The 21632-nt window shown below is 37.8% G+C and overlaps 1 protein-coding gene across 4 annotated transcripts; it reads right to left on the bottom strand.

Moving 5' to 3' along the window:
- Positions 1 to 1493: 1493 nt before the first annotated feature.
- On the bottom strand, positions 1494 to 20635 carry taok1a (TAO kinase 1a). 4 transcript variants are annotated; one of them, XM_017308406.2, is made up of 21 exons: positions 19913 to 20635; positions 18433 to 18601; positions 16837 to 17090; positions 15898 to 15969; positions 15099 to 15200; positions 13907 to 13952; positions 13718 to 13814; positions 13508 to 13621; positions 13171 to 13262; positions 12510 to 12603; positions 12352 to 12433; positions 11627 to 11794; positions 11337 to 11537; positions 11085 to 11216; positions 10180 to 10416; positions 9192 to 9320; positions 8882 to 9085; positions 8056 to 8295; positions 6733 to 6945; positions 6430 to 6612; positions 1494 to 5594 (listed from the first exon to the last, which is right to left on the bottom strand). In XM_017308406.2, the coding sequence occupies exons 3-21, from the start codon at positions 16966 to 16968 to the stop codon at positions 5091 to 5093; spliced, it is 3042 nt and encodes a 1013-aa protein (XP_017163895.1). In that variant the 5' UTR covers positions 16969 to 17090; positions 18433 to 18601; positions 19913 to 20635; the 3' UTR covers positions 1494 to 5090. The 4 variants fall into 4 exon arrangements, with proteins under 4 accessions (XP_017163895.1, XP_008423172.1, XP_008423173.1 ...); XM_008424950.3 differs by lacking the exon at positions 18433 to 18601; XM_008424951.3 differs by lacking the exon at positions 18433 to 18601 and having other exon boundaries at positions 20105 to 20635.
- Between the last annotated feature and the right edge of the window lie 997 nt (positions 20636 to 21632).

Genomic DNA, 21632 nt, shown 5'->3' with positions numbered 1-21632 from the left:
AAAAATCCAAGAAGATAAAATAAGTGATCATTTTGAGGCAGGAGAAGTTTGAATAATTGGGACTGAAAATATCAGTGTCGTAATGTGTTCAGCGATTCATGACAACCAAATTTAAGGAATAAAGGCTAAAAAGATTTTATAGGTTTCCTGTTTGCAGGTTTCTCTCCGGGCGCTCCGGCTTTCTGCCACAGTCTGAAATCATGACTGTTTGGTTAATTGGTTTCTAAATTCTGATTAAAACATTAATTTTGTGAATAAAACATGCACAGTGGCTCTGGTGGCAACAATGTTGCCTTGCAGAAAAAAGTTCCTGGGTTTGAGGTCCTTTCTGCATTGGGTTTGCATGTTCTCCATGTGCATGTGTGGGTTCTCTCCAGGTGCTCCGGCTTCCTCCCATAGTCCAAAAAGATGACTGTTGTTAATTGGTCTCTCTAAATTTTCCTGAGGTGTGAATAAATGATACATTTTGTGAATAAAATAGAAAAAGGGAATTTTATTCATAAAATTGCAAATAAACTATCAAAAACAGGGCGCAGTGGGTAGAGCACACGACCCGGGTACTGAGGCCTCAGACCGCACGGGTTTGAGTCCTGCCCCGTTGACCTTTGCCCCCTGTCTTCTGCCGTCTCTTATAACCTACTTTTCTGTCTACTACAATGAAATAATAAAGTATGAAAAATATTTTTTATATTAAACAATTTAATTTCATATAATTATCGCAGTAGAAGCCATTTGTTTGTTAAATACTTCATGAAACATATTTACCGTGTTGACGTTTGTTGTGAATGGCGTATACTTGCAAACCAACGAGGCAATTATTCCAAGTTTGTCGTTTATTGAACTTTTAGAAATTGCAGCAGCTGTAATGCTCCACAGCAGAGGTAAAATAACCCAAACGGGTGATCAACTCAAAACCATTTGTACTTTTTTACTCTGTTATTTAAGCACACCCGTTGCCTTGGCACGCGGTTGTTATGAATAAGCCTGAATTATTTATAATATATGCCATGTATTTGCAAAAGACAAATAAGATTCTTGATGCCACTCATTAAAACTCTACTAGTCAAAGTATTTCACCAATTGCTTGTATTTTACTACCCTTTGTGCCAATATCTGTGACAGAGCTCAACAGAGAGGAGTTACAAAGAACATTAGGCTTCATCACATTTAACAAACTGTTTTCCTTTTTTACATTTTTTTAAATCACATTACTGTTACTTTCATGCATTTAAATACAACTTATGTTTATATTCACAACCCTTACATTTTTTTGTTTGGATTCTTTGAAAATCAACATGTATCCTCTTTCTCAATGCACTTCAGCGTTATGATTTGGACCAATTAATGTCTGAAATTCTATTTAAATATGAACAATAAAATGTGGTTGGAAAATGTAAGTTGACAATGTGTTTTAATTAAAAATATTCTGTACCCGCTTTGTAATTCACACTTCTTTATAGTTACAGGAGAAAAAAAAGAAGCACAAGCCAAAATAATACTAAAATTACTTTATTACAGCTGATTTCTGTTCAATATCCCTCTGCCAACACAATAAAATGGTATACAATACAAACAATACAATAATGGATCCTATTTTTGTTCAAAAAAAAAAAAAAAGTTTTTCTTTTACACAATTTTAGTACTTTACCATCTTTCACGTAGTATCTTCATAACATCTGACATTCAATAAGAATCTCCACCATCTATACATTTTAATACAGGTTATAAGTTGTAGTGGTAATGTGCCAAAGAATACTGACATCTTCAAAGAAATGCGATCTTTTCATCATTTGTCTGTAACTCCGCCTTTTTTTTTCTTTTTAAATTAAACTTTAACCCCCAAACCCACCAAAAAAACAAAACAAAAAAAAACTTGATCGTTAAGATTCAATTCTAACCAACAGTCACTTAACGGGTGAAAGCTTCGAGATGAGAACAGACATGCGGATGTTCGGTGTTGGCGACTTCCGGTATGGCACAGTGTTTGACCGCAGAGAGAGAATCCTGTTTCAGTTGCCGATTCACAATCCTGCATCCCACTCGCTTTCAGTCAGTAGGATGTTAGAAACTGTTCCATGAAACGATTAAAAAAATTAAAAAAAAGCGAAAAAGAAAGTACGGGCTTGACTGTAACATCAAGATTTAGCCACATTTTAGAGTGAAGTCGAATTGTCCAATCTGAAAGTAAAACTTGGCATGTATGCAAGGTTTTGCTGGCGTAACATTCAAACACTTGGTCTTGGCTTTAGAGTTGCAGAAAAACTCCCAGTTATTAGTACATTATAATTTTATTTCTAGCCAAAGGGGGAAAAAAATTTCAAGAGAATTGAATACAACTTACTTGGATACAGTAGCAGTAGGCATAAAAGTTTTTGAGGCCATATATTACGTTACTTGATATTATGCATACTTTTCTGTGGTGAAATATATACAGAAATTAAAGTACAACCTGAAAGGGAAAAAAAAATTAATCCCAGCACTTTTTGTGTCGTCAGAAAATGAAAAAGAAGTTTAACAACAGCCCTGAATCAGGCTGGAATGAGGACAAAACGCTCGAAGGTGTAGGGTTCGGAAAATCATCTGCACAAGTGTTGCTCAACAGACTACAAAGGTGGCATTCAAAGGAGATGACTGAATTCAAGAATGAGGAATCAAGTCCGGTGCTTTCAAAACAACTAGATGAGACTTGGAAAAAGAAAATAAACCAAAAAATAGGGTTGATACTGCTACATGAAGATCAGGAAAGAAAAACAAACTTTCCATAGAACACTAAAAATGTGAATATTTTCAACCGTGAGTCACAGGACACACCTGAATTATTTATGTCAAATTACTCTTTAAAAAAAAAAAAAAAGTTTAAACTTTGTTAGCAGGAAAAAAAAAAAGGGAAAACGTCTTTACACCTCTTGAACCTTCTCATGTTTTGTCATGCTACAACCACAAACTTTAAAAGTACCTCATTAGGCTTTTATTTATTTGGTCGGATGAGAACATAACTTCTGTTTTTTAGCCCTCAAAACATATATTTATGTGTGTCTGTGTATGCTTGGAAAACTACGACTGATAATCACCTAGGATACACAGTCCCCACAGCGGAATACAGTAGAGGCAGTGTCATGCTGTGGGGATGATGTGATGCAGAAATAAATGAAACAATAAAAAAAAAAAAATGACTTGGGTGCGTTGGGGAGGAATCTAGTGTTGAAAGGGGTAAAAAAACAACCTAAAAACATAAAAGTGGGCAATAGTCCAAAACCTATAGTGAAAGCTGCAATAGTGAGAATGGACTAGTCAAAGTCCAACTAAATCTGCAGAAATATTTGATGTTAAAGATACCGTCCAAGGTCAATCAGACTGAATTTCAGCTGTTTTCTAAAAGATCTAACAAAGAATTGGACAGAAAAAAAAAAACATTTTTATTTTACCTCACAGTTATGAGTTCCTATGTGTCATCAGTTGTAATATCAAGTAAAATCCCCAAGAAATCAACTTAGCGGTTGTAATGTGACAAAAAGTTCAAGAGGCATCAATGCTTTTGACAGATTCTGCATCTTACCCCCCCTCCCCCAAAAAAACAACCTAAAAAAAAAAAAGGATTTAGGCCTCAAAATGTTATTTTCAATAAGCCTTTACGTTCAGTAGCACAGAGCCGGTTGTCTTGGTCGTAACTCACTGCCTGCACATAAAAGGTTCGAGTTTTTGTTCAGTTGGTTTCATGGAAACTGTCATCTGTACACATCTAAAAAAAAAAACACAAAGGCTGCATCCTCACATATTCTGTTCAGTCAACGTCACACAGAAACACAAACAGAAGCAGTAACACACATCTGCAGTCTCAAAAAAGAGAAAAGGCTGTAAAAATTTGGAAATTGCTTTCACTTATACTGTCCAACATGCAAAAGGGGGAAAAAGAAAATATCACAGCACAGTAAGTGACTTTTCTACATGCGTACCAATGAAACATTCATTCACCAGGAGCTTTGAGAAAAGAAGTCAAATATTAATCTTACACTCGTCGAGCTGTATAAAGTGCTTCGAAAAAGGCAGCAGTATTAAAAAGGCACCAATATATATTTATATATATAAAAAATAAGGATTAGCACTAAAGATTGTTTTTGAAGGCTGATACGTTTAAGGGTTACAGTGACATTCTCTGCACTCAGGCATAAACAACAACAAAAAAAGAGAAAAAATATGCCAAAAAGTAGCTTTGAATGTTTCTGCTATATTTAGTTGTAGAAATTTATGCAAAACCATTTCGGAGACTAAAATACAATCTACGTTAGAGACCAGAGATAAATGAAGAAATGTAAAAGTACTTAACCCGAGTTAGCTGAAACAAACTGAGCTAATGAAAGCTAAAAGGCACAGTGTTAGTAGAAGCAACCGTCTAAAGCGATTAAGATTTGTTTGGTTCTGTATTTGTGAAGTTTTTTTTTCTATTTTTTTTTTTTTTGGTTGATCCTCGAGAATTAAGGCGGAGCGAAAAATTTTTTAATTAAAAAAAAAACATGAAGGGCCACTACAGCAGGCTGGTAGACAACAGCAAAGCATCCCCAGTCGTTTGATTGGGTTCTCCACTGTACCACAGAAAAAAAAACAAAAAAAGAACAAAACAATTTGGCCAGTGCATCGCTAAACATAAACGGGAAGATAAAAAAATTGAAATAAAAATTATAATAATAAAAAAAATCTATTTAATGCGATTGTTTGAACCTACAAAAGGCTTTAGAGTGGTGTTTTATGTGCAAAACGAGAGCAATGGCTGTGAATAGCACAAACGTACGAAAAAATATCCTCCACAAAGGAGAACTGTAAAAACAAAAAAAAGAAAAACAAGTCAAACTTACTTGTTGATACTCTTGTGTAACATGCATTTCAGAATCTGTGTGCTCATAAAATTGCCGTTGAGGATGGGCTGGGGGAGAGGGAGGCTCCCCCCCGCCCCCTTTTTTTTTTTTTGACCTGAGCAACATTTACTCCACCACACATCCACATCTGTACAAGGGGAGACATTTTGGGAAGGGGGTAGTGTCACAGGCAGACAGGTTTCTATATAAAGTGACTCCAAAGCAGACAGGAAGGCGAATCTAAGAGTAGGAGAACTGCGACCCGTTGGATATTTGCGAGGTAACACTGGAGCTCCTGCTCATCCCGGGCTCGACGCGCCCTCCCATTGCCTGCAGGGCCCCGCCTTGTGGGTGGCCCCACTGCATTTGACCCGCACCACCTCCTCCTCCGCCCGGTGAGCCATGCCCCCCCCACCCTTGCTGCATAGGCGACCCTCCTAAGCTGGATTGGTAGTGGTGGTGGCTGCCTCTGTGATTGGAGCTCAGGCTGGAACCGCGGCTGCCCCAGCGTGGCCCTTGAGAGCTTGAGGAGGGCCGCAGCTGCTGGTGCTGGCTGTAGCCGCCTGGCGCACCGGGGAAACTGTTGCTGAGCGCTTCGGGGGAGAGGTCTGCCAGCATCATGTTGTTGAAGCCCAGGCGCATGCTCTCCGAGTCAAAGGCCTCGACTTCCCTGGCCTGGCGCTCCAGCAGGTTCTGGATGCGCTCGGTGCGCTCGTTTTGCAACGACTGCATTTCCTCCTCAATCTTCGGGAAAGTCAAAGAAGATGGAGCATTATTCTCAGGTATGAGGGTAAAAACGAATGAGAATTTAGTAGATATACAGGGTTTCTGCACCAACACAAATTGAACACTTTCCAAGGCCGTTAAAAAAATTTAAGACCTGTATCATGACAGAAATTTACAAAAGAAAATCACGTTTTGCATAGTAGTAGTACTGAGTTTTTTAGCACAGCATGAATGCAGCATCGTATGGATTGGAAACAAAAATGGGCCAATTGCAAAGACAAATGTCGTCCACCTAACAGGCAATAAATTTAAAGCTAGCTGGATAGCTATGGCATATTAGTAGTGAGTTAGCGGTAGCTGCAACATTTGCTTGACAGAGTCAAGACAAGTCCCACAAGGAAAAAAAATAAAAATAAACACAAACTACATGTACGAGATTAAACAGTCCTGCCATCACAAAATTTAAGACATGTAATTAAAATATTTATGACCAACTCACATTTTTTTAATGGATGATTTCTGAGCCCTTACTTTTTTTCTGGGATTTCTCCAATTGGGTTTAATATCTAGTTGAATTTTAACTGGGCCAATGAGGAGGAGAAGTTGTGAACAATGATGTTTTTCTCTGCCTGTAGTTTTAGCAATGGCGGCAGACGAAGTAGACTAAGCCTTTCAGTACGTTTCCAAATATTGAATCAACATTAACAGTCATCTTGTTTGGCTCGTTTTCAAGCTGCTTTGTATTGACTTTTCTCCACTTCAAGCTAGTGGTTTTTTTTGTTGTTTTTTTTTAAACATAATTCCGAGCAACAAACGGAGGAAATATACTCTTGAATGTGAACAAATGTCACACCTTTTGCTCCAGTAGCGCTCTTCGGAGTGACACCCTTTGTTCCAGGTCATTCTTCTCGCGGGCATGCTGTGCATCCGTCTGCATCTTAATTTTACTCTGGTAGGCATTTAGAAGCTCCAGCTCCTGCTGCAGCTGGATCTGTAATGCTTGGCACTGAGATTCCTGAGTCACATCCAGGCGTAACTAAAGACGAGGAATGAACAACACAATGTTACTCATTCTGAAACATTAAGATGATAAAAATGCAATGCTGCGTTGAGGATCAACAGTCTTGCTTGTACATTTCTGGCACTGAAAACTCACCGCCTGTGTTGAGAGCATTTCACTGATGGAATGGTCGTACTGCTCTGCTAAAATGGCAAGTTTGCGATGCTGCTCCTGCTTTAAACGTTTGAGGACAGCTTTGTGCTCGGACTTTGGTGTGGTCTCCAACAGGTGGTTCCTCAATGCTTTATACTGCCGGGTCTGGATCTTACACGTGTCTTGAAACTGCTTTTTGATCTGGATCTCTTTGTACTTGAAAACAGAAAAACAGGGATTAGATTAAAAATGTGTGTAGACCGTCATCGCATTAGGAGACAAACATCTCTACTATAAGGTTTTTGCAGGTTTCACCAACTCAAATGTAAGAGTTTAAGGCTTGTTTTAAGAACATTATCAATGAAATTTAAGACCTGTATCATGACAGAAATAAACAAAAGAAATTTGCATATTTTATAGAACAGGGCCAAGCCTTTTTTTCCCACAGAACGCTAACAGCTTAGTAAGGGCTGGCTACAGAAGTCAGCCAGTGGCAACAACAACAATAGATGATAAATGTAAAAAAAAAAAAAAACTTTCTAGCTAGGCATGGGTTTACTAGCAACTAGTTAGCTGCATCCTCAATCGCCTGGAGTCACAGAACATACGATGTCTGTGGGCGACTCAAATCTTTGCTCGACAGAAAAGCTCTATAATGAAAGATAAATTGGATAAAATACACAGAATTAACAGGCCTGCCACGACAAACGTTGAGACCTGTGATTATGACATTTAAAGCCGACTTACATCATTTCTAATGAATTTCAGGCATTTCAATGCCTTCATTTTAGATTTGTAAATTGGAAGACTGTTCAGACTCCTCGCAACAGGCTACAATTGAGAACGAAGAATTGGTAACTAGAAAATTTCTGGAGAAATTTAACAGGGGCCTGCCAAAGTGTGCGTATTGGTTGGAAACAAATAAGGGGTTATGCTAAAAATTAGCATCAATGCTATGGTTAGTTAAAATGTAGTCACTAGCATGTGGGGTATCACAAACATGTTGACCAACATGGACTTACTAAACTCAGTAAACAAACATTACTGTAGCACTGACTTACTCCATTCAGTATATTAAATGTGGCTAATATATATATAAAAAAATAGCTAAATGGCTTATTTTAGTTGTAGGCTGATGTTAGCATGAGGGCTACCACTAGCATATACAATGACTAGTACGTAGAGACTACCAGTAGGATGTGAGTTATCAATAGCATGTTGACTAACAGGAACCATAGGGAAAAAAAATCAGAAGCAGAAAAACTGTTTCAGTTGATGTTGAACACAAAAAAGTGAAACAAGTTTCACGACAGGTCAGAGACCAACCTTGAGGCTCTTGGGCTGCTGACGAACCTCCATGCCGTGTTTTCGTCTAAGCTCCCGGTCTCTCCTCTTGTTGTACTCCTGCTGATTGGTCAGCTCCGTCTGGTGCTGTAGCCGGGTCAGCTCAACCCGCGTCTTCTGGATGGTGTTGAGCTGGCGGAACTGAAGCTCTTGCATGGACTCGTGATGTCGAAGGAGCATTGCGTGCTCCAAGTCCTTCTGGGTCTGACGCTTGTTTAATTCCTACCAACACAAGTACACAAGAGGAAATCACAAAAGGTACTTCCTAAGGTGGAAACTTAAAAGTAAAACAAACAAAACAGACTTTGTTTTGTCAGGAATTGATGAGAATTTAGTGATACAGACTCCTTATTGATCGTCATTGAATTAGGAAATAAACTCAAAGTATGAAAAATGTTGCATTTGATTCAAAATAAATGAAAACTGGCTCAAAAAATAATGAGAATACATCTGTCAAATGGACATTTTAACATGAAATGCAACTTTTTGTACATTTGTTTTTGTATTTGCTTTCAGAAGGGCAGCAATCCTTTATGTCTTTTCAGGAAGGATTTGTCAGGACTTGTCTCCAGCTGTGGAAAACACCTTCCCAAATGATATTTATTGTTATTTTACTCCATGTGGTTCATACTTTGGAGCACTTCTGTCGGTACGCCATCTTGGATGCATTTTAAATCAAAATATGAGGTGTGTACATCTCACGTTATTGGAACCGACAAGTGGAATCGTTAGGCAGGCAGATTAACAATTCTCTATATGAACTGGTTTCCATCCCCAGTCAATAAATGCCACAGTGAGCAGTGCTGACCTCTCGCAGATGCTGCTGTTCAATTTTGTGGCGAGCCATCAGGATCCTTCTTTTGAACCGGCGACACTCCAGGTCCAGGTACTGCCTCTGTCTGCGCTGGAGGTTGGCCTCTTCCGCTGCTTGGAGGTTCTGGAAGTTCTCCTTCTGCTTGGACAGCCACTCCTGCTTTTCTTTCTTGGGCGTCGACTGGTTTTCATTCAGCTGCTGCAGATAAATAAACACATTTGACCTTACTACTAAAGTTGAATTTGTAAATGTAGTACACAGAAAGACAAATATGAATGAAAATAAGTGCGATGAAGTTTGGAACCTCTTTCAGCTGCTCCTTGCGAAGCTTGTACTCCCGTTTTTGGGATTCCAGGAAGCTGTTCAGCTCTTTCTTCTGCTGACTCTGGATGTGATGTTGGAACTTCTTTTCATCGTTGCTAAATGTTTTTGCCTAGTGGTAAAAACAAAACAAAACCAAAAAAACCCACCATTATCAGGGTGATCAATGCAAAACAGCAGCCACCGTAGGACCATCAGTTAGGCTACATTTTTATCCACGGAAAGCGAAAATCCACATATTGATTTGAACTTTTGTTTTCATCAGTGACTCCGAGATAGAAGGTGAATTAACAACAACATAAAAACTCTTAATTAAGCGTAACCTCTCTTCATGTGGACATATATTAAAGTGCTGTGTTCACAATGTTAAAAACAAGGCGGGGATCCAAACTGTACAGCTAAAAATATCAGTTATCTACTGATTTGCAAATGTTGCACTGGAAAGACAAACATTTAGTTGTAGGTGGTGGCTGGTTGACAAGCAAATTCAAACTGAAGTGGTTTAAATTCAACCTGAGGATTGGAAGTGACAGTCAAAAGTCTGTTTCTTACATGTAGACTTTGCCGTTGCCAAGCATAAAAAAGCAAAATAATTGGTTATAGTTCATTTACCTGTACAGTTTTAGCCAACTTTAACAATTTAAAACAACTTCATCTACAATTTCACTGCAGACTATTACTGACTTTGGTGTGTTTTTGTCAAACAGTAAAATATTCTATCGCTGAAATCAGTCAAATCAGCGTACGTCTGACTCGCTTCTTAGAGGATTTATGTACTTTTCCAACAAGCTTGTGCGAAGATGACATTTTCTACTACTGGTAAAAAGAACTTCAGAAATTTTCTAGCCAACCCTTGAAACCATTGCTTCCCTAATGCAATATCTGGGGATATTTAAAAGGAATATATTCAGAAGTTCTACATTGTTAAGCACAGCTTTGAGCTGGTACATGCTTGTGTTTCGGAAGCTCACATCTTTCTCCATGGATGCTTGGTGTTTCTTGACCACCTTCTCCAGCTCTTGGGCGAAGTTATTCCTCTGGGTCTCCAGCTCCTTGTCCAGACGGAGCCGGTGCTCATCCATCTCGGTCTTCAGCCTGTTCTCCAGAGCCAGCAGCTGCTTCTGGTGCTGCCGTCTCATTCGCTTGTAGCCCAGGATCTGCTCTCTTAACTCCGATTCTTGCTCGTGCTCCTTCATCTGGCGTGTGAGCTGACAAACACAAGACACAGATTTTTATTTTTTTTTTAATCAACTTGATGGAAACAGGTTGTAAGGATTACAATTACATAAATATTGTCAATAATGTGCTGTACTAGAAAAAAAAAATCTGCCATGCCACACAGACATGCTGTCACCCTTTCAGAAACTCAGCAGTGAGCTCAAAGAGATACATTTTCTTTACATTAAGAATAATTCTAAAAAATAAAAATAAAAAAACCTTTGGTGGGGTTTGAGTTTTTTTTTTAAATAACTGGATAAAAGGAAAAGATGAAAAAGTGAACTTAGAACATATCCATATGCATGTTAAGAAAACATATGCCAGGAAAATCAGAAGTCTTTCTGAATAACTATCAGTTGAGCCACAAGAATTGAAAAAAAAATTAGATTAAGTATTTCTTATGACAAAATTGCTGCAGTTTTCCTTTTAGCAGGCAAGTGTCAGTACTTAATATAATCCACTAAACAACATACAGTAGCAACATGATAATACTGTCAAATGATCTGTGGGAACCAAAAGTATGATGCGCAGTTTATGTCCATATGTTTATATGGATCAGGTTTCTATGTAGAAATGCCTCTAATTCCACCTGCATCATCTTTATGACTTCAGATAGTTTAATTCCTAAACTCCCAGTAAGGACAGAAGGCGTTTCTACCGCTGACGCTGTGCGTATAGTCGCAAAGTCTTCACGGTTTCGTCTCGTCCTCTGGGTCTGAGTGGGGGCAGCTTGTGGCTCCGTTGTGGCTCTACCATGAGGCTCTGACTCTTCTTTGAGCGTCTCTTGTTCCTGCTCAGAAGGAAAAACAACAAAACCAGAGTGAAGAAACTGCATAGCAACCAGAAAACAGAGACACAACAGCTCAGTTGTGATGAGAATACTCAGGATTCTGGGACTTGATTCTCTTACGGGTTTGAGATTAATGACCGAGCTGTTGGACATCACCGTGCCGTCGCCGTCCATGTCCGGCTCGCTCTTGTCCTCGCCTGCGTCGGGTAGGCTGTTGACGGAGCTGCTCTGGGAGCTGGCACTGATGGACATGCTGGGTATGGACTGGTTGCTCCCGACGCTGTTCACCGTGCCCGTCCCGCTCACGCTGGGGTCCGGCTCCTACATACACAAACACGGGACAAGAAACAATAAAAAGGCTGCAACAATAGAGGATGCTGCTAAACTAAACAGGCCAGCTAGTGGCAGACCTCGTCATCGTCTTGCGGCTCATTCGTGGAGCCATTGTGGGCTTCCTGAAATAAGATCTTCTTCATCTTGCGGTACTGCAGATTGTCTAGTTCCCTCACAGCATCCTTGGTCCGATTTATCAGATCTATTAGGACCGATTCCGGCCGTTCACGCTGGATAAACGCATGCTGGGGGCCAGAAAAGAGACTAAGAGTTAATGTTGGAACTTTTATGGTTTAAACAAGGTTACTGCAAGTGTCACAAACTGAAATTTAAGACTTTAAGACCTTTAATCAATGGAATTTAAGACCTGTATCATGACAGAAATGTACAAAGGAAAACCTCAAAGAAATAAATTACCAAGCTGAACAACATCCAGCCAACTCGTAATAAATTCACATTATTTAGTAGCTAGTTAGGTAGCAGCTAGCAAGGGTAAAACTAGCTAGTTAGTGATAGCCGTAACTGCTTTGAATAGACTTAAATTTTTGCGCAACAGTAAAATTATGAGGAAAAAAGAAAACTACATAGAATATATGAGATTAAAAAGTCGTGCCACAGCAAAATTTAAGACCTGTGATTAATGTATTTAAGACCAACTTGTATTTACTAAATAAATTTAAGACTTTTCAAGTCCCTAATTTTAGTTACATTAAGACGTTTTAAGGATGTGAAGACACCTTGTTTAAAAAGAAAAGACTACAAAGTTAAAAGGAATCTGTTGTTCAAATTTTACATTCCCCACCTTTAGGAGCTCCTCGGAGTTTGGCCTTTCCTGAGGAAGTTTCTGAAGACACGAATCGACAAATTTCCGAAAATAATCCGTCCTGAAAAAAGTATGTCAAATTTAGTCGTTAGATGACATTTTCAGAAGCATTGTGAGTCGCATCACTTTTCACTCACCATTCGGTAGACTGCAGAATGGGGCTGTCATTCTGTGCTATATGATATAAGGCACTCATCGCGTTCATGTTGAACAGTGGAGGCTTCCTCTCAGCTAGAAACCAAGAAGCTAATCAGTTTTAAAAGAATCCAAAATGTTGACAACCTTGCGTGTGTAGTGCAAATATTATACATTAGGTTTATACTTGAATAGGTAAAAATAAGTCACAATATAATTCTTTTTGTGATTTTAGTTTTTTAAAGCTAATCTTGGCCTTCAAGAAGGGTAGGCTTGTTGATTTCGTTCTCTGAAGGTTCATTTGTCTGGCCGTGTACAGTCTAAACACACATAACTGAGCAGATGAAGTATTTGGAGCATGTTTACCCTCAATTAGGAAACACAAAAGCTCACACAAAGCAGACAGAGATGAATGTTTGGTGCGTCCCACACCTCGAGAATCCTTCATTTACGAGGTAAAAAAGGAATGCAGATAAATTACATGCCTAGGCATTGAAAGCTTAGGCAAGTTATGTATGAATAAAGTCACATTAGTGCCAGCAACAGACTTGTGGAGGTTTCTTTTATTGCAAGGAGCCAGCCTAAGTGGCTTAAAGTAATGTTGATTGGGAGAAACGATTAAATACTGTGTGGAGGGGAACAATCTTGATAATACAGACGTACCTAATTCAATGCAGGTTATTCCCAAAGACCAGATGTCCACTTTTCCATCATACTGACCCTCATCCATGGCTAATATGACCTCCGGGGCCATCCTGAGAAGAAAACATATGCACCAAGATAAACATACTAGATGGAACAAGTAAAAACATAAGACGAAAACAAACTCACAATATATATTTGAGGTTTTAATGTGACAAAATATGGAAATGTTCATGGTGTATGAATACTTTCGCAAAGCGCTGCATGTTTCTGTTGAACTATTGAAATAAATGACCTTCCTGTTTACATTCTAATCTATCGAGTATAGAGATGCATCTATACATGGCTGTTCACTTACCAATATGGAGTCCCGACAAAAGAATTGGCTGGACAGGCAATGGAGGCCGAGCCAAAGTCTGCTAGTTTCACCTGACCCGGTTCAGTCAACAAGATGTTTCCTGCTTTGATGTCACTGCAGAAACATACAGAAGGAAACGAGTGACGTTTCGCTGTAACGGTAGAACACAGAGCAAAAAAAGGTTTGCTTGAAAAATACTCAAATACGCACCGGTGGATCATGTTGTGGGAGTGAAGGTAAGCCAATCCGTGAAGAGCACCATGGGTAATTGCAGCAATTTCAACTTCTTGCAGGGGTTTCTTGTGGACTGGAAGGTATCAATTATCATTGGTGACGCAATACGACAACAAACTTGCAAAGCAGGAACAACATTCCCTTGTTGTGATTGACTTAACTCACCTTCTAACAAATCTGAAGCTGAGCCTAGACAGTACTCCATTACCAGCTGTTGAGAAATAAAGAGATTGTGTATTTGTTTCTTGCTTTTGTCTTTCAGTTTATGTTCAACATTTTTAAGTTGCTACTTATAAGTCTATCCAACAGAATAGTTTTCATTCAAGTTTGATTTGGCTCCAAAAAATTAAAGAACAGTTACAGTATAACTGTGCTGCACTATTTTTGGCATATATAATTTTCTTAAGATGTGCACCCTTAATCCTTTTAATGACAGAGCCAGCGAAACGTCCCTCGGAAAGTTAAGGTCTACACAAAACATCCATCTACAAGGCCCCATTTTGTACCTTTCAGTCAAATATGAAAACAACCAAAACTACAATAAGTACAGAATGGCAAAGTGGCAAAGGGAATCAGCAGCAGTGTCTGGAAAAATACAAAAAATTGGAATTTGTGAGAAAACAAGGAGTTCTAAGAAACGGATGTGGATGAAAAACATTCTCTGCAATAATTGCTTCTAAGTGATGTCTGCACCACTCAAAAAAAGCAGCCCATTTATGCAACTACCTGAAATTCAAACACAAAGTGGCCAATTATCTATTATTAAAGTGAATAGCTAGAATTTATTTAATACATTTGGCCAACATGTAAACAAATTCAGGGAATCTTTTAGTGACTACATTAAAATTGTTGAGCTGAAATACATTGCTCTTAATAATTATTGACGGATAAGATGTATCAAAAAATCAAGAAATAATACAGATTAAAGGTTAAATGATAAGAAAATCAATCTTAACCATCATTAATTTTTGTATTTTGTATATTATTTAAAATTTAGTTCATTTTTTAAATACATTACTGCATCTTATATATTTTCAGTGCATTCATTCATTTTTCAAAGTTTGTTGATGTAAACCATGTTGCTGCTTTTCTTTGTGTTTACTTCTTAAGGAAAGGCTACATCTGGATCAATACTTCTCACTTATTTTTAACAAATTGAAAAAAAAAAAAGATTTAATGTTCAAGGCAACTACCCATCCTTCAAGTTGATTGTTGAAGGTGTATTCATTTTACATATTAATTTTGTTAAAAAAAAACAAACAATTGCAATCACAATTTTTTGTTTTCACAATCAAGCAGGCCTCGTCACTTTACAATTTCCCTGATTTAAAAAAAAATAAAAAAATGAAGCCCTTACCCACGCAGTGTGCTCTCGCAGGTAACATCCTTTGTACTCTATGCTGTTCGGGTGCTGTATTCGCCGTAGGAATTTCACCTCCTTGATTATATCTTGCCATTTCTGTGAAATAAGTACAGAAAGTTCATAAAAAGAAAACGAGAGCAAACATCAAATTAGGTTTTATGTTAAGTGACCCCAGAAACAGCTTGGAAACAAATTTTATGAAGTAAAAAAATAATAATAATAATAGAATATAATGCTGTAGTTGAGAAAACTGACTAATTCCCATGAATTGTTTTGCAATCAATTTTGATGTAGTATGATTTAAATGACAACAAAACAGTGTAAGATCTGAAGCCTAACAAACGTTTACATTTGCATTATGTAGAATCAAGAAAAGCCAAACATACTATGCACTTTTTTCCATTATTCTGACAGCAATACAATCTGCTGGTAGTGTGCCTGACATTTTCTTTAATGGTTTGATAAACAAATTTTAGGAGATGGCAGTTTTTTCCCCCTATTTCAACAACCTTAAAGTGTCAACTTCTACAATCATTAAAAAGACATTATATATATATATATATATATATATATATATATATATATATATATATATATATAAACAGCTTCATACTGAGACACTATACACAGCTGTTTGAAGAAATATAACAGATTGTGTTTATGGGCAATTCTTTTTTTCCCCCCCATGGTGGCATTCAAGGCAAAATTGATTAAACGTGTTTACAGTATGACCCAAAGCACAAACATTCCTGGTTTTTGATCATATGTTTGCATCCAGGAAACGCCATTATACCTCATTAGACTGTTTTCCATTATAGGACATCTTCTTGATGGCCACCACATCATTTGACCGCACATCCCGTGCCTGGAAGATAAGAAGAACTGATTTTAAACATTGTAATTTAACAAATACTTGAAGATTTACTTTTTCTTTGTGTGTCATTTGTTCATGTTTGTCTTATTTTTATGCATGAACACATCCACAAATTGCAAAATGCTTTTCTTAGACCATCAAACCAGCAGTTTGTTGCTACTGAACTATTATAACAGCAATATTTGTTTTATTTTGATGGTAAACCCCCCCCCCAAAAAAAACAGATTTTGTTTGGAGATACTGATCTGATAATAATAAACATAAAATGCAAAATTTTGAGAATAACTGAATAAATAATCAAACAAAAATAGGTTTCAACCATTTAGACTGCTTCATCAAGAGCAAAAATATTGTGTTGGGAATACTCAGAAACATTTAGAGCCAACTGAAAGCCTTCATTACACAGACTCATCTGGTATTGAAAGCATAATCAACACAATCAATCATATAATCTTTAAAAGCGTCAGACTAAAACACACTTATAAACAGACTCTGATCTAGAACGGTATGGAATAAAACCTTTTTTAGTTAGTTGAACGAAGATGTAATTTTTTGTGACGATTTTTCAGCAAAAGTTCAAAGGTCAGACTGAAAAAAACTATAAACATTTCTATAAGGACAGATCACTTAAGCATTAATAATCCAATTCCAATATTATAATATGCCTATACAAAAAAAAAATGCATCAGATAATACACTGCTTTATAATGCGATTATAAGAATAAATGAGGAAGTTTGCAGTTGTGATGCATTTATTGAACAAGAACAAAACCTGATTAAGGGAAAATAAGTGGATGTGATCAGGTGACTCACTGGTGCATCGCTATACGTCCTGTTAAAAAAAAACAACAAACTCACAAAATACACAGCTCCAAAGCTGCCATGTCCGATTTCGTGCAGATCTGTGAAGAGCTTTTCCGGGTCCTCCCTGAAGAAGAGTTCTGCGATTTCGGGGTCCTTCAGGTTCCCCGCCCGGCTGTTGTTGGGCATGCCGGGGGACGTCGGGGCGGTGCCGCTGCCGCCGCCGCCGGGAACTATCTGGGTCTGCGACAGCGACGGGCAAGCCCCCTGCGACGGTTCATCTGCAGGACAGTGATTTCATGTGTTCAGCGCTGCAACACAAGGAGAAACAAAAAAACAAACGAACAAAAAACTGTATATTAGACATTGTCTTTCAAGATTATGGAAATTCTCAATTTTAAAAATACATTTGAATAAGAATCAGAAGAAATACAGCAGAGCTGGGCAATGTGGACTTACAGCTTCAGTACAATGCTTTGTGCTACCACTGTGATGACGACAATAGTGACAATAAGAACTATTTATTATTACTTTTTTAGGTGACTGTATGGCACAACAATTAAAACATTTGCAACACGCTTCTTTAGGACACCAATCACATAAAGAAGTGTGATTTGTCTCACTGAACTGCACACAATAACTTCATCCTCTTCTTTCTGTATTTATTGATTTTCTCATTGAATAAACAGAATTAAGTAAAACTAACAATCCAAAGAATCAGACAGTTTGGGGGAGTTTTAAAGATCATTAAACTGAATTTATTTGACGGAGATTAATCAAAATTCTCCATCTCTGATAGAAAAGTTATCACGATAAATTATGAACGATACGATAAATGCCCATTCCTACCCCCAACATATTTAAACATTTGATCTCAGATGGCTGGTTTTGTACTTTTTGTCATCTTAACAAAAAATTCTATACAATTCAGCTGGCAGAAAGAGCAGTTGCAGAAGTTGCTTGGGTTGAACAAAATACATCAAGTCTTCTACAGTGCTTTATTATTTAGACATTAATGCTGAATTCAATTAAAATCTTCCATATGTTTACCATAAAAACAGCCTGTTCAAAAAGATATGCAACTAGTTATTATGAGGAAATTGCAACAAAAATGTTCTAATAGTTAAAACCCTTTAAATTTTTTTTCTTTCGCATATACACTCCTCTGTGGAAGTAAATACTCCTGTCCTTTGCCGTTGTTATGAATGGCCCTGCTAATGTGGACTGTAGAAGATCACTGAGGAAAATTTACCGAGTCCATGCAGCGGCTCAGATGATCAGTTGCAAACAGATGCAGAGCTGACGCTCGAGTCACAAGACTTCTTTCCCAGCCCGGGCGAAACAGCCCCCGGTCCAAGCAGACATCTTTTGTCTCACAACAACACTGAACAACCCCACTATTCCACACAGATGCAGCCACAGGCATGAAATAAAGCCTCATTACCATGCAGAACTGAGCCTCTTTATTGCTATTGTCCTTTATGACATCGGTGCGATTCAATGAGCTTTGTTGTCATATGTCATGACACCGTTTTCGACCGCACGCACACACACACACACACACACACACACACACACACACACACACACACACACACACACACACACACACACACACACACACACGAGGAAAGAAGTGCTGATAACTGATACCTCCGTGAATCAGGACAAGCCTTCCAAACCGCCGCTCACAAAAACGCTTAAGAATGCGGCAGGACAGGACAACAAAGCCGGAGGGCTGGAATTCCCAACGTATGCCCTCACTACACCGCGACTCTCTGCACTTCCTGTTCACGCGGCTCCGGAGAGGTAGGAATGGGCCCTAGTGAGAAACTTGACAAGTTACATCTAGCATCCCTGGCACAAAAACAAGAGCAAACATGCACTGAAATATTTGACAGCAGAAGGGGGGAAAAACTCAAAGGCCGAAGCGTGACAAAGAAGAAGAAATAATAAAAACAAATAGCTGTCATTTCATTTCATCTTCAGATAATGGCATAGCTGGGACTTACTGAAAAGGTTTATGTTAATAAAATTATCTTATCAAGAACATATGTCCAGCTTCCATTAAAACATGGAAATAGCCTTAAGTTTTAATCTGAGGGATAATGTGAACAGAATATATTTAGTTTGAAGCAGAATATGGTTTAGATGGTGCAAAATGTATTCTGTGCTACAGTAACTAATTTTTAGCTGAATAAGGAAACTGCTATAAGAAGTCAATAAACTGACTTTTATTATTCTCAATAAAAAAGAAAGCACTCATTAGCTGAACACTTAATGGTAAAATAAAATCAAATTTTCTTCCAAGGGACATACATTTTCTCACAGTCTCTGCTTCTAAAAACTCTTCATTTTTGGTGTCATTTGGGAAATTCTCTTTGCAAATGACACTAACTGAAATTAGAGGTTAAGAGTAAGGAAATAGAAATGGTCAAATACAAGTCTAAAATTCTACATTTCACCTTACTTACACATAAAATCTCCCTTTGACATGAAACAGACGATTACTCTAAAAAGTATACAAAAAGTAGATACATCTAATACAAAAAAAAATACAGTGTTTCAATAAGTAAATTCTCTGTAGGAAAATGTGAATACATTTTTGCGTTAATACACACAGCACTGTTGATAAGTGTAAAGTTTGCTTCACGTGTTTCCCAGGTGAGCACTTCTGGGGTTTGACAAGCATCACATCTTACCTGGGCGTTTCAGCTCATGTCACTGGTCACAACTCCCTTCTTTTACAAGTCAGCCTTCACATTCTTTCATTTTCCTTAAAGTAGTCATGTTCCCACTCGTCTTGTGAGTGACAAAGGTAAACCTTCACATTGCAAGAAACTAACACACGACTCAAAGCTCTAACGTGCGAATATAAAACGAAAGGTTTCAAGAGATTCCCAATGTTGACTATATAATGTTAGCACCAAACTTCACGTTAGCCAAGTTACGTGTCATAGGAGGAAACAGCTCAAGCAGTGTTCCTAATGTGTTAACAGTCTGAACTACTGTGTAACTACTCAATAGACAGTGAGTTAAACATCAGTTTGGTTTAATTAAGAGAAAATAAAATTTAAAAAGCCCAACAAGCTAATGTTTGCTAATTTAGCTTAGCCGGTTAGCTGGAACTCACCCTGTTCTGACAGGCCAGTTCTGAGGGATGAGGAGAGTGGCGTACACTTTAGACCAATTTGGGATTAGAAAGTACTTTTCCAGTTTCATTCCCAGCACGGAAGCTTCGTAAGATAAATCCTGGCGGTTCTTCACGCTGTCAGCCGATTAAACAGAGTACGTCAGTGAAATTACTAAAGATTAAAATGCCCACCCTTGAAGTAAACGGGGGTGCCACAGCAGTCAGCTCCCACTCCCAGGCAAGCTCCAAAGATGGCTGCCGAGCGCTCCGCCGCCGCGCCTCTCTTCGTGAAAAATACACTAGGGAAGAATGCGAGAAAAGTTCAGGCAGCGGCAAAAACACCCATAAACAAGCCACTGTGGAATCTGCGAAGTCGTCTGACGAACTGGATATTTAACTTAGCTCAAATGACACCTGAATTATTAAGTTATGTAAAGGTCTTCGCTTCGACATGGTACAAATTGCAGTTCCGCCCTGCCTGTTGCAGTAAACTCTCCCTGACCCAGGAACACCAGGAGGCGGAAACTCTGGAACCTGCCGTACTTCAAAAACGATAAACCTTTAAAGGTTTGCCTTCTACATAGACAAGAAAAACAACAACAAAATAAAACGCAAAGTAACATAAACATGTCATTCAAAGCATTTATTCCTTGGAAAAGTTTGTAGCCTTCTGATTCAATTTAAATAAAATAAGTAATATTATGAGGATTCCCCCCACTATTTTGTATGAATCTTTAGGCATGTTAAAATCACGCGCTATGCAGGGGGATAACATCATAGGTTTAGATTTTAAAACAAGCAATACTGAAAACAGGGCTTTCCAGACAATATAGGCAGAGTTCAGTATAGTACTCAAAAAGTGTATTGACGTAAAATTCAACATACTTTTACTCAAGCAGAAGCAAAAAATACCAGTCCACGAAATTTCAAGAGTAAAAGTAAGAAGGTATTTTGTGAAAAGGCAACATCAATAAAATGATCATTTGATTTAATATTTAAAAAAAAAAATAATAATAACCCAAAATAAAAACAGTTTGTAAATTTTCATATTGTACTGATTAAAGTAGAAAAAAATTAGTTAAATAAAAAAATACAAATGAAGGCAGAAGAAACGTTTGCCATCTCAAAAGTTATGAAACTAATACAGTAGGTAATATCTATTTTGAAACAAAAGTATTTCCAGTGACAATACATTCGAGCAAAAGTAGCAATAATTCAATATTTCTCAAATAAAAATAAATATTTCTCAAATAAAAATAAAAAGCAAAGTGCTCCAGAACTACTAATTTAAGTAACTTTTTTCAAAATACTGAAAAGACGTGCTTAACCCACCTTTGAATGAACATGTCTTAATTCTGTGTCTGAGAAATGTTCATGTTTTGTTGCAAAATGTGTGTAGTTACCATATAACAAAAGCAAAAGATGTTCTCAAGATTCTAACCAAATCTTCTATAAGAGTGTATTACGCACAGTTACTGAGATAGCTGATTAGTTGACTCATTAGACCTATTTTGCTTGGAGAAATGGGCACAAATTCCATAAAATTACTGTGAGAAATTGTGGAAAAATACCAAAGTAGGCAAATATGTCAAATACTAAGAAAATATATGTAAGCGTATGAATTTGAATAAAATACTTACATTTTTGTCATTATTCTGGTCCTTTGGTCATTCTGGTCATTGTGTTTTTTGTAATCCTCTCCAAGGAAAATAATCTCCTT

This window comes from Poecilia reticulata, chromosome 13 (assembly GCF_904066995.2).
Source record: "Poecilia reticulata chromosome 13, P_reticulata-male-v2, whole genome shotgun sequence".
Lineage (NCBI taxonomy): Eukaryota > Metazoa > Chordata > Actinopteri > Cyprinodontiformes > Poeciliidae > Poecilia > Poecilia reticulata.
Note: the sequence above shows the minus strand (reverse complement) of the source record. Positions and strands in the feature narration are given on the sequence as shown.

Coding starts and splice junctions, on each gene's coding strand:
- taok1a (XM_017308406.2), bottom strand. CDS start 16,968: ATGCCCAACAACAGCCGGGCGGGGAACCTGAAGGACCCCGAAATCGCA. Junction 13,815..13,906: donor AGCTTCAGATTTGTTAGAAG/GTGAGTTAAGTC, acceptor GATACCTTCCAG/TCCACAAGAAACCCCTGCAA. Junction 11,538..11,626: donor AGCCGCAAGACGATGACGAG/GTCTGCCACTAG, acceptor TTGTGTATGTAG/GAGCCGGACCCCAGCGTGAG.